This window comes from Mandrillus leucophaeus, unplaced genomic scaffold (genome assembly GCF_000951045.1).
Source record: "Mandrillus leucophaeus isolate KB7577 unplaced genomic scaffold, Mleu.le_1.0 Scaffold706, whole genome shotgun sequence".
NCBI classification, from domain to species: Eukaryota; Metazoa; Chordata; class Mammalia; order Primates; family Cercopithecidae; genus Mandrillus; species Mandrillus leucophaeus.
The window spans coordinates 682060-695142 of record NW_012107653.1 but is presented as its reverse complement, the minus strand read 5'-3'; the positions used below and the strand labels follow the sequence as shown (position 1 = coordinate 695142).

The window sequence follows — 13083 nt, the reverse complement described above, 5'->3', positions numbered from 1 at the left end:
CCCGAGTAGCTGGGACTACAGGCGCCCGCCACCTCGCCCGGCTAGTTTGTTTTTTTTTTTGTATTTTTTAGTAGAGACGGGGTTTCACCATGTTAGCCAGGATGGTCTCGATCTCCTGACCTCGAGATCCGCCCGTCTCGGCCTCCCAAAATGCTGGGATTACAGGCTTGAGCCACCGCGCTCGGCCGCAAATAACATCTTATAACCCATTTTTTAAAATATTCACCCACTGCCCCCTGGAGACCCCATTATTTTAAACTGATGAAAAATGTGATTGCAAAAACAAGCAAAGAGAAAACTAATATTAATTGTACACTTTAACTTCATCCCCTCTGCTTTGTAACTTTTTGTTGTTTCTATTTATATCTTATTATACTGTCTTTAAAAGTTGCTGTAGTTGTTACTTTTGATAGGTTCATCTTTTATTCTTTGTACTGAAGCTATGAGTAGTTTACACACCACAATTACAGTATTATAACAATACTCTGTATTTGTCTGTGTGAGCTGCTGTTACCAGTGGGTTTTATACCTTCAGGTGATTTCTTATTGCTCATCAACATCCTTTTCTTTCACGTTGAAGTACTCCCTTTAGCATTTCTTGGAGGAGAGGTCTGGTGTTGACAAAAATCCCTCAGCTTTTGTTTGTCTGGGAAATACTTTATTTCTCCTTCATGTTTGAAGGATAATTTTGCTGGATATAATATTCTAGGATAAAAGTTTTTTTCCTTGATATACTTTAAGTATATCATGCCACTCTCTCTTATTTCAATCTTTGTTAAACTTATCCGATAGATTCTGAATTCCTTCTTTGTGTTATCTTGGATTTCATTGATCTTCCTCAAAACTATTTTGAATTATCTGTCTGAAAGGTCACTTATCTCTGTCACTCCATAATATGTTACTGGTGCCTTATTTAGCTCTTTTGGTGAGGTCATTTTTCCTGGATGGTCTTGATGTTTATTGATGTTCATCAAAGTCTGGGCATTGAAAAGTTAGGTATTTAATCTATGCAGACTGGGGTTGTTTTTACCCATCCTTCTTGAGAAGGACTCAAAGGGAATTGAGTGTTGTGATCAAATCTTTGGTCACTGAAGCTGTATATGCATTAGGGGACACCCTAAGCCTAGTAATGCTGTGACTCTTGTAAAGCTGTAGAGGTACCATTTTGGTGGTCTTGGGTAAGATCTGAGAGAATTCCCTGGTTTACCAGGCAAAGTCTCTTGTTCTTTTCCCTTACCTTCTCCCAAGCAAATGGAGTCTCTCTCTCTCTCTGTGCTGAGCTGCCTGGAGTTGGGGAAGGGGTGATACAAACACTCCTGTGGCCACCACCACTGAGACTGTGCTGAGTCACACATGAAGCCAACAGTACTGGGTCTCACCCAAGGCCTGTGGCAACTATTTCCTGGTTATCCCTGATATTTATTCAAGGTCCAAGGGTACTTCAGTCAGTAGCTGATGAATCCTGCCAGGAAAGGGTATTTTCCTTCAGTGCAGCAGGTTCCTTTCTGGCCCAGGGTGGGTCTAGAAATGCCACCAGGAGCTAGGGCCTGGGGTCAGGGGCTTTAGAAATCTGCTTGGTGCTTTATTTTACTGGGGCTGAGCAAGTACGCAGGTTGCAAGACAAAGTCCTCTCTATATTCCTCTCTCCTTTCCTCAAGCAGAATTGGTCATCACAGCCCTGAGCCCATAGTGACTATAGCCTGGCTACCACCAATGTTTATTCAAGGCCTGAGCTCTTTAGTTAGCAGGCAGTGAGTCCTGCCAGGCCTGGGTCTCTCTCTTCAGGGCAGCGTTTTCCTTTCTGGCCCAAGGTGAGTCTAGAAATGCCCTCCAGGAGCTAAGGCCTGGAATCAGGGACTTTAGGAGTCTGCTTGGTGCTGTATTTCACTGTGGCTGAGTTAGTACTGAAGTTGCAAGACAAAGTCCTTTTTACTCTTCTCTCTCCTTCCTCAAGCAGGAGTCTCTCCTGATGGCCACCACTGCTGAAAATGTGCTGGGTCACACCTGAAGCCAGCACAATACCAGGTCTTGCCCAAGGCCCATGGTGACTGCTGCCTGGCACTTGCTTGGGATGTTTACTCAGGCCTAAGGGCTCTTTAGTCAGGTGGTGGTGAATCCTGTCAAGACTGGGTCCTTCCCTTCTGGGCACTGGGTTCCCTTCTGGCCCAGGATGGGTCTAGAACTGTCATCGGGGAGCCATGGCCTGAAATGGGGGCCTCAGGACTCTGCTTGGTACTTTATTTTCCTGTGGCTGAGCTGGTATTCAAGTTGTAAGACAATGTTCTCTTTACTCTTCCCTCTCCTCCTGGAGCTGCAAGCTGTGCTGCCTGGCACTAGGGGGAGGGGTGACACAAGCACTTCCCTTAGTCACTCTGGCTGGTGACTCACTAGGTTGCATGCCCCCTAAGTCCTTGGCTCCAAGCCCATCACAGTACCAGGACTTGCCCAGGAACTGCAGTCCTTGTGGCCTGGACTGCCTTTCAAATTTATTTAGCACCCCAGAGCACTTCAGGCCATGGTGGCAGGGCTTGCTGGAACTCAGGTTCCAACTGTTGGAATGGGCAATTTCCCTCTGGCTAGGGCTGGTCTAAATGCTTCCTCCATAAGTGCTAGGCAAATTCTGCCCTATGTAGTTTTCTGCTGTGACAGGGCAGCACTGAGTTCCAATCCAAAGTCCTACAATCACTGCACTCTCTCTTCCAAGCACAGATTCTCTCTCTGTGCCATGTGGTGCTGCCAGGGGATGAGGAAAGGGTGGTACTGGTGATTCAAGACTGTCTTTCCTACCCTCTTCAGTGCCTCTTTCCTTGACATGATGTTATAACCAAGGTGGGGTGCGAGGGCTCATGCCTGTAATCCCAGCACTTTGGAAGGCCAGGGCAGGCAGATCGCTTGAGCCCAGGAGTTCAAGACCAGCCTGGGCAACATGCTAAAACTGTCTACAAAAAAAAAAATACAAAAATCAGCCAGGTATGGTGACACATGCCTATAATCCCAGTGACTCAGGAGGCTAAGGTGGGAAGATCACTTGAGTCTAGGATGTCAAGGCTGCAGTGAGCTGAGACTGAGCCACTGCACTCCAGCACGGGCGACAGAGTGAGACCCTGTCTCAAAAAAAGAAAAAAATACAGATGTTATAACCAGGTACTATGATCGCTCACCTGATTTTTGGTTCTTATGAAGGTGCTTTCATGTGGATAGTTGTTCAATTTGGTGTTCCTGCAGGGGTGACCATCACTGAAGGATTCTATTTGGCCATCTTATGCCACCTCCTCCAAGTCATTATTTTTGACACCATTCACTAAAACTCTTTTGTCTGGCATGGTCATGTAAGGCAAGAAGAAACCCAACCACTGGCACAAGCAGGTGCCCTAAATGAGGACATTTAGACTAGTGCCTTTCAAACCTGGCTATATATTTCAATCACCTGGGGAGCTTTTTTAAAAAGTCACGATGCTTCAGCCCCACCCCAGATCTATGGACTCAAACCCTAAGAGAACGAGGCCTGGGGATGGCTGGGTGTGGTGGCTCACGCCTGTAATCCCAGCACTTTGGGAGGCCGAGGTGGGCGGATCACCCAAGGTCAGGAGTTTGAGACCAGCCTGACCAACATGGTGAAACCCCGTCTCTACTAAAAATACAAAAATTGGCTGGGTGTGGTGGCGGGGGGCTGTAATCTCAGCTACACAGGAGGCTGAGGTAAGAGAATTGCTTGAACCTGGGAGGCAAAGGGTGTAGTGAGCCGAGATGGTGCCACTGCACTCCAGGCTTAAAAATAAATAAATAAATAAATAAATAAATACAATGCTCTACAGGTGATCATGGAGAACAGTGAATACTGAGAACCAGTAACCGTAACCAGAGTCACCTGGAGAGCTTTCAACCCTACTGACAGGGGACCTGGAGATTCAAAAACTTTGGTCTGGGAAGGGCCTATGGAATCTACAGTTTCCATTTTTTTTTTCTTTTTTTTTTTTTTTTTGAGAGAGTCTCACTCTGTCACCCAGACTGGGGTGCAGTGGTACAGTGGTGTGATCATGGCTCACTACAGCCTTGATTGCCCAGGCTCAAGCGATCCTCCCACCTCAGTCTTCCAAGTAGCTGGGATTACAGGTGTGTAGCATGGAATCTGTATCTTAACAAGCTCATCAGATGATGCTGAGACACAATCAGGCATGAGTTTCATGGCTCTCTAGGGTAGTGGTACTCAAGCTTTAAAGTGCAGAAGAATCACCTCAGGATTTTGTTAACCATAGGGAGTTCATTAAACATGCAAATACTTGTGTTCCAAGCCTAGAGGTTTTGATTCATTTGGTCTGGACTAGGCTTTAACAATCACCCCTGCATAATTCTCAATTATATGGTGCCCGGACCATGCTTTCTGAAACACTTCACTAGGGATACAGAGATGAATCAGACTCAGTACCTGTCCTTAGAGTGTTTATACTTTAATAGAGGAAATAAGATAAATGTAAATTGTCAGGGAACAACTGCTCACAGCATCTAGGGTTCACCAACAATAGAATGCACTAACTGAAGGAACTGGTAAGGTTTCAAGTAAAAAGAAAAAGAAAACTAAGGAAAAAAATTTTTTTCTCTGACAGGGCAAAAAAATATATAAAGCTTTTCTTGATGAAGGAAACTCTAATATTACCTTTAGAGTTTTAACCTAGTCACTTTTTTTTTTTTTATTTGAGACAGACATCTTGCTCTGTCGCCCAGGCTGAAGTGCAATGGTGAGATCTCAGCTCACTGCAACCTCTGCCTCCTGGGTTCAAGTGATTCTCCTGCTTCAGCCTCCCGAGTAGCTGGGATTACAGGTGCCCGCCACCACGCCTGGCTAATTTTTGTATTTTTAGTGGAGACAAGGTTTCACCATGTTGGCCAGGCTGGTCTTGAACTCCTGACCTCAGGTGATCTGCCTGCCTCGGCCTCCCAAAGTGCTGGGATTACAGGTGTGAGCCACCGTCCCTGGCCCACTTATTATTTTTGAGTAGTCTAATACAGATATAGCAAATATCACATCAAAGTTGTGGCTGAAAATTATTTTATCTGAAAGCTATAATTTAAAAGTTCATTGCCTAACATGAAATCAGAAGAGATGTTATGAAAATCACATTTAAACATAATAATAATATATACATACACATACATATATATGTATTCTCATTTCCAAAGACCCAAAAGCATATTACTAACTTTTCACATTAATGACTCATTTTGGCAGTCCTATGGAAAATGTCACATGCAGATCTAAGACTACAAATAAGAAGTTATGAATTCTAGTCTTAGTGCTCCCAGGTATGGGTATAGAGAATATATAAAGTCATTTTGCTACTAATGTGGGAAGAGAACTAGGCTAGAATGGTCAGTTCAACAGACTGGAATGCATATAAATGCTGCCGTTTTCCATTTTCATTCTTTTTGTTTGTTTTTGTTTGTTTGTTTGTTTGTTTTTTTGAGATGGAGTTTCACTCTTGTCCCCCATGCTGGAGTGCAGTGGCGTGATCTCAGCTCACTGCAACCTCTTTCTTCAGGGCTCAAGCGATTCTCCTGCCTCAGCCTCCCAAGTAGCTGGGATTACAGGTGTGTGCCACCACACCCGGCTGGGTTTTTTTTTTTTTTTGTATGTTAGTAGACATGTGGTTTTGCCAGGGTGGCCAGGCTGGTCTTGAACTCCTAACCTTAGGTGATCCGCCCACCTCAGCCTCCCAAAGTGCTGGGATTACAGGCGCGAGCCACCGTGCCCAGCCAAGACTGCCGTTTTCAACTCCATTTCTATGGGAGCTGAATGAGGTATGGAATTCCCTGTGAGATTTTATGTTCTGGCTATAGCTTTTCAAAGGAAAATGTGTCTAAGTCTAGCATGGTTTCTTGGAAGAGATATGTGGAAGACAACTTCATACCTTCATCTACAGTAACAACCACCATAAACATTTATTGAACACTTACTGTGTGTATGGTAATACAAACATCCTCCCTCATATAGCTTATGTTTTAGTTGGAGAGACAAAGTAAGCACAAAAAGAGGTGAAGGACCAGCTCAACAGACCATGTGCTCAACAAGAGAGAGAGAAGTACGAAGTGGACAGGCCAGAGAAGTCTTCCTAAACAGTACTTGAGCTGGGTATTGAAGGGTGGGAGAGAAGGACCTTCTGTTCATTCATTCATTTATCAGATTAATTCAATAATGAATGTGCTTGGCATCATGGATATAATGGTGAATAAATTTCAATAAAATTGAAAGGGTTCCCGTCCTGTTGCAGTTTATAACCCAGATAAATAAACCATAGAATTTACAACACTGTAATATGTGCTATGACAATGGTAAACTCAGAAGAAAGGTACCTTATCCAGATGGCTGGTGGTGTGTGGGAAAACTCTAGAATAAACAAGATCAAAATTGACATTTTAAAAAATAGGCATTAACTGAGCAAAGAGTAGAAGTGTTCTAAGCAGAGAGTGACATCTTGTAAAATCCCAGGGCAAGAGAAAGCATGACATTGATGTAGAGTGGGAGAAGTAGGGGCAAAGGAGCCAAGGGAAGAACAGATTTGGTATGTACCAGGGACAGTGTGGACACCCGTCAGGTTATAGCACTAGGAGATAGGTCTGGCAGGTTAGGAGGTGAAGGAGTCTGTATTATATCTGGAAGCAGTGGACACGCACTAAAGGTTACTGAGCCAGGAGAGGATAGTATGGGTAAAGCGATTATTTAGGAAGATAGTACCCAAGTATGGGCAGGGTGGCAGGATGCTTCAGTGGGATTTCTCAGAGCAGGCTCTAGTCAGGGTTCAACAAATTATTTGATCTAACTATATTTCCCTACTTTGTGATTGCTTTTCCTCTCTTCCCCTCTGCATAGTACTTCCCAGTAGGATAGACAACTGTATGAAATCGGAACTGACTCTACTGCTGTTAGATGAGTATGGAGTTTCCATCTAAGTGATTGCTTCTCCTCTTTTCCCCTATGCATAGTACTTCCCAGTAAGACAGACCATTGTATGAAATCGGAACTGACTACACTTTTGTTAGATGAGTATGAACTTTCCATCTACGACCTGAATGGAGATCTGAAGGGCCGGGAAGCATGGCCAAACTACTATGCACAGGCCCATGGGCTTGTTTTCGTCCTGGATTCCAGTGACATAAGACGCATGCAGGAAGTGAAGATCATCTTAACACATCTGCTGTCTGATAAAAGAGTGGCAGGGAAACCCATCTTACTGTAAGATTCTGCCTTTATGTCCTATTTCCGCTTCCCAATTTGTACCCTTAAAAGTATAGAAATGAAGGGTTGGGTGGTCCCTTTGTCACACCCAGCTAGGCCTTCTGTTCCCTTAGGCTCAGGGAGGTAAAGCGGCCCAATTCTCTGGGGTCTGTTCTCAAGAGCTACTTTCTACCACACACTGCCATGGGGGACATGTTACCTAACTGTACAAAGGTAATTTTGAAGGGAAGCATCAAAAGGAAATGAAAAGCGGAATCCACCACCTCCACCCCTTGACTCTTCCTGAATACTACCTTCCTGGATTTGCTTATTATCTTTTCTGGTTTCGGTCTCTGATCCTGAAACCTCATGATAGCAGAGAACCCCTATCTTGTATAATCGATGCCAATGACCTCCTCTCTGATCAGATTGCTCAAAAGTTACATAACTAGCACTTATTCCAGGGTGACAATGCAGGTGGCCAGTCAATTCTCATCCCCGCCCCCAACTCCCTTTATGCCTCTTTCATTCCTCATTAGCAACCCCAACTAGAGCATGAACAGAGTTTGGGAAAGGATGTAAAAACTCCAAATCTGTTCATAGCCCAGTTAGCAATTCTAATTAAAGCTTGATAGCATAATGTAGGGGAAGTGAGAAATGAGCCCTGGGGGGACTATCGTGGATTCAAATGATTTGTGCTATACTTTCCTTCATTGGGAGTTGGCTAGAAAAATGTCTAGCTCATCTCATTAGGTATGTCTTTAAACCTAATTCCTGGATATGTAGCAGTTATAGTAGAATTTGTTCTCCTCCTCTTTCCCTTCTTTTCTCGCCTTTTGCTTCTATTTTGGTTTCACTCTTGCACTCTTTTTTCCTCCCTCTCTCATATGCTCTGTTTTAGCTTAGCAAACAAACAAGACAAGAAGAAAGCCCTCATGCCTTGTGATATTATTGACTATCTACTTCTAAAGAAGCTAGTGAAAGAGAATAAGTGCCCATGCCGAGTGGTAAGTGTCAACCCCTTCCTTCCCTCTTCCTCTGGAGCCCAGCAGATGCAGCCCTTGGCCCATTCTATAATCAGCCCCATATGTTGGGTTTGCGGCAAAGTCTCTCGCTGTCAGGCAACACCCATAGTGATTCCTGACTTGATGGTGGTAACAAATATTGCATTCTGCCTTCAAAATAGTTCTGTAAAGTGGACACATGAATATCCCCATTTTATGGATAAAAAAGCCAAGGCTCAGAGACTCTATGTGACTTGCTCAAGGTCACACACCCAAGACACCACAACCACTTTATTAAAGGACCTCAGCTTTATTATGCTTTCTCAGATGTGAATGCTGAGTGTCTCCTAGAAGTCTCAGAGCCTCTCTAGGCATAGCAGAGCTTATGTGTTCCTCCACTGTTTGAATGAGAGTGACTGGTTCTGTGGGCCCCAGGGGTCCCAGGCTCCAGGTCTGCATCCTTCTCTTCTGTCACAGGAGCCATGTTCAGCCATCAGAAACCTTGAAAGAAGAAACCATCAGCCCATAGTTGAAGGACTGCGCTGGCTATTAGCTGTCATTAATACCTGCCAACTACCACCTACCTCGAGCATCTCAATCTCCAAGAATAACACAGGCTCTGGAGAAAGATGCTCATCACACAGGTACTGAGATGCCTCCATGAGATTTACTGATAAGAAAAGCAACAGGGATCAGTCTTTCTCACAAGCGAGGAGTTCTGGGAGGTGCTTGGATTCTGGGTGGCACTGAGCAAGTCTCTTGATATCATTGGCTCAAATGGGGCTACGGCAGTGCCCACCAACACTCCAACATTGTTAGGTACACCCCACCCCTGGCATAACTTGAGTGGTCATGTGAGGGGAATGATTTTCATAAAGGTAAGCCAACCTATCAGCATTACAGCCTCCCCAAAACAGGGTTTCTAATCTCTGATTTGCCATGTGGAAGAGAAAATGAACATAAGCCTCTTAAAGAGCCTACTGGCATTATTCTATGGATGAATGCCATGAACCTACTCCAGATTCTCAGTGTCTAGTTCTACAATCCTCCCAATAATGAGGAATGATGGGAGAGGACAGAAATGTTGAAAAGAGGAAAAAGAAGAAGAAAATAGGAGGTGATCAGAGTTTTGAGGAGCAAAAGGCCTAAACATCCTCCTGCTCTGTTGTCACATTGCCCAAAGGCATATGGCAGGCATGGGGTAGTAGCTGCACTAGATAAAGAAGCTTGAAGTGTGTCTGTTTCTACTACTCTTATCCTTTCTATCTTCCCCCAGCTTATCCACCAGAACAGGAATGTCAAAGGAGAAAAGACAGCATCTAGAACAACGCCCAACAGAAGCTAAGCCTCTAAAGTCAATCCTACAGGTAAATGGCCCTTTAAATGTTAATACTCAGTGACCAATCCCTGAACACATGGACACCAACTAACTTCCTCATCCCCTCCCCCATCTTCTTGCTGTACAGAAAGAAGGTACAAGATTACGGCCTAAAAAGAATATGTCAGTAACATTTGCTTTAGATGAACCCATGAAAGAAGGTGAATGTTCTAGGAGAACTAGAGTTTAGAACACTACGAAGTTTCACTACAATTGAAGGAGTGACTTATAGACTCCAGCTCCATACGTTGATGACAATATTTTTGAAGGTAATGCTGGATCAGTGGTTAGAGAAGAAAATTTACATAGGCCTTCCCTAACAATTTCTACAATAGTATTCCAATTTTGAGCCTGAAATTCTTTCCTCACTCTATGGTTGGTGATTAGGAGAAGATAAATAGAAGAAGTACAGGAAGGGTGCTTGGGTACCATCTTCTGGTAGTCCAGCATGATGCCCCAGCACTGGTTGACACAAGATCTTTAGATGGCTATAGGGTTATCTTAAAGTTTATGATTCCAGTGGTGGAAGTACAAGAACTTTATATATATATGATATATATATATCATATATATATATATCTCAAGAACTTTAAAAACATGAATACACTATGAACTAGTAATCTCAATTCTTTTTTTTTTTTTGAGACGGAGTCTCACTCTGTCCCCCTGGCTGGAGTGCAGTGGCTGGATCTCAGCTTACTGCAAGCTCCGCCTCCCGGGTTCAGGCCATTCTCCTGCCTCAGCCTCTCAAGTAGCTGGGACTACAGGCGCCCGCCACCTCATCCGGCTAGTTTTTTTGTATTTTTTAGTAGAGACGGGGTTTCACTGTGTTAGCCAGGATGGTCTCGATCTCCTGACCTCGTGATCCACCCGTCTCGGCCTCCCAAAGTGCTGGGATTACAGGCTTGAGCCACCGCGCCCGGCCGTAATCTCAATTCTTGAGCTGTCTCCAAGGATAGTTACACAAGTACCCAAAAAACGACCCTCAAGGATGTTTAATCACAGCACTGTGTACAATAACTAAAAGTGGGAAACAGCCTATATGTCCAACAATGGAGAATGGCTAAATAAATTAGGATGCATCTATGCTGTGGAATACTATGCATACATTAAAAAGGTTAATGTGGACTTCTATTTATTGACATGGAAAGTTTTCCACAACCTGGCATTTTTGTTAGGGAAAATAGCAAGTTAGAGTACAGCACGTATAGCAGGATACATATACAGATATAGAAATACCTAGAGGAATATCACCGAAAGATACTAGGTGATTGTGAGATGTAAAAGGCCTAAATGCCTTTCCTTTGGATTTTTTATTATAAATTTTCTTTTTTTGGCCGGGCGTAGTGGCTCATGCCTGTAATCCCAGCACTTTGGGAGGCTGAGGCAGGCAGATCACGAGGTCAAGAGATCAAGACCATCCTGGCCAACATGGTGAAACCCCATCTCTACTAAAAATACAAAAATTAGCCGGGCGTGGCGGCAGGCACCTGTAGTCCCAGCTACTGGGGAGGCTGAGGCAGAAGAATCGCTTGAACCTGGGAGGCGGAGTTTACAGTGAGCTGAGATATCACCACTGCACTCCAACCTGGTGACAGAGCGGGACTCCGTCTCAAAAAAAAAAAAAAAGAAAAGAAATTTTCTTTTTTTATAATAAGCAGATATCATTTCTCCCAATACAAAAAAAAAGCTATGAGGGCTTAAAGGCTGTAGTTACTGGCCACTCATTCTCAGTATTCCTTAGGACCCCAGTCTCCAAGATTGTTAACTGTCAATATTATAATGTCATCTCAGCTCTGAAAGGGACATGACCTTTTATATCCCTGGCTACCTTGGAGCTTTGGGTTGTTACACCTACATGGAGGGGCTTGGACTTGGCCTGGGCCACTAACAAGGAGACAGACACTGCTCTGGGGACAAGGGGTGAGGATGAGAGTAGAGAGTAGAGTGGAAGGAAGTGGTAGAAGAGGAAGTGTTTTTTTTTAGATATCAGTAACTACCCCTAAATCTTTGTTGAAAATTTAAATCCATTTTCCTTTCTATAACTCCAGAACTTAGGGCAAAAAAAAAAAAAAAAAAAAAAGAATGGATACCTGGGACACAGAAAAGATGTTACTGGAAAATTCCTGTGAAGAAGCCTTGGTTCTTATAGTTAATACTACTTAAATGAAGGGCAGAGGGGAGAGAGCAAGAGTGAGAGAAAGTACGACGCCAGGGCAGAGGATGGGCGCCTCGTGGGGTGCAGTTTATACCCTGTTGGAAACTGGCCAATACCCTCCTACCCTGAAATGGTCTGGGAAGGACAGGAAACCTGGCACTTGGCTTCACTTACAATAACTGACCTTTTTCTCTTTTTACTTTCAACAGACTACTAAAGAGAAAAACAGGGAAACCAAAAGAAACAGCTGATATCCTTCCCTCAGCAAACAGGTTCATCTCCAGAACTATCAGGACTACCCGGTTTTTAAATTTCCATTTGATAATATCTCTACACTCCCCATACAACTCCACCTACCCTAATATCACATCCCTGAGAACCCGTTGTTCCTGTATATCTATATTCTAGCCATCAAACCAGTCCTATACTCACTGAGAGGCTCAAGAAGAGTGAGATGGCATCCACTGAGAATGAAGACCACCTTGGTAAAAAAGAACAGAGACTTTACATCTTTGTACCCAGATGCTGCTGACAAAGCTTGTGGACAATAAGTCATGGGTGATCAACCAAAATTGAGCCTTAGAAATACATATTTTTTTCTTTAAGGTTCTTGGGCAGAAAAGGATTGGCAAAAATAAACAGAACTCCTTTGCTGAGAATTATGCGCTACTGAATCATTTTCAGTCATACCTCCATAAACAACTTTGTTTTAAAGCCCCAGACATTGTCTGTGAAGCCCAGAACAATTGCCTTGCTGTCCCTTCAGGAACAGCAACTGCTGCCTCTACCAACACTTTGGTTAGCTATGCAAAAAAATGTAGGCACTTGAATGCATTGATCCCTCTATCCCAAGGGTAGCAGTGGTAGTGGTGGTAGTGATTTACCATTACTACTACTATAGGTTGAGTATCCCTTATCTGAAATGCTTCGGACCAGAAGCATTTCAGATTTCAGATTTATTTTAATTTGGGAATATTATATGTACTTACTGGTTGAGCATCCCTAATCCAAAAATCTGAAACATTCCAATGAGCATGTCCTTTGAGTGTCATGTCAGGACTCCAAAAGTTTCTAATTTTAGAAGATTTTGGATTTTGGATTTTCAGATTAGGGATGCTCAATCTATATTACCTTCACCATGAGCAGCACAGCCACCATTTATTGAGTGCCTTCTGGATGCCAGGCACAGTGCTAAGTTCTTTATTTCCATTATCTTATTCATAACAACTCTTGGGGGTAAGCACTATACCTGACTGCATTTCACAGATGAGGAAACTAAGGGGCAGAAAAGTCAAATAAACTTGCCCAAGATCCCACACCCTACAAAAAGCAG

At 43.6% G+C, this 13083-nt stretch overlaps 1 protein-coding gene across 2 annotated transcripts in view; it reads left to right on the top strand.

The window, feature by feature from the left end:
• ARL13A (ADP-ribosylation factor-like 13A) overlaps nt 1-12409 on the top strand; it is a 19775-nt gene extending 7366 nt beyond the window's left edge. The window contains exons 4-9 of one of the 2 annotated variants that reach the window (XR_001004322.1): nt 6979-7228; nt 8112-8217; nt 8692-8858; nt 9491-9581; nt 9681-9861; nt 12159-12409. Coding sequence is in view for 1 of the 2 variants with exons in the window: in XM_011964796.1 (XP_011820186.1) it covers nt 6979-7228; nt 8112-8217; nt 8692-8858; nt 9491-9581; nt 12159-12185 (641 nt within the window). In the remaining variant the exon portion in view is untranslated. The remainder of the gene's footprint in view (nt 1-6978; nt 7229-8111; nt 8218-8691; nt 8859-9490; nt 9582-9680; nt 9862-12158) is intronic. The other variant, XM_011964796.1, reaches the window with a different exon arrangement.
• The last annotated feature ends 674 nt before the right edge of the window (nt 12410-13083 follow it).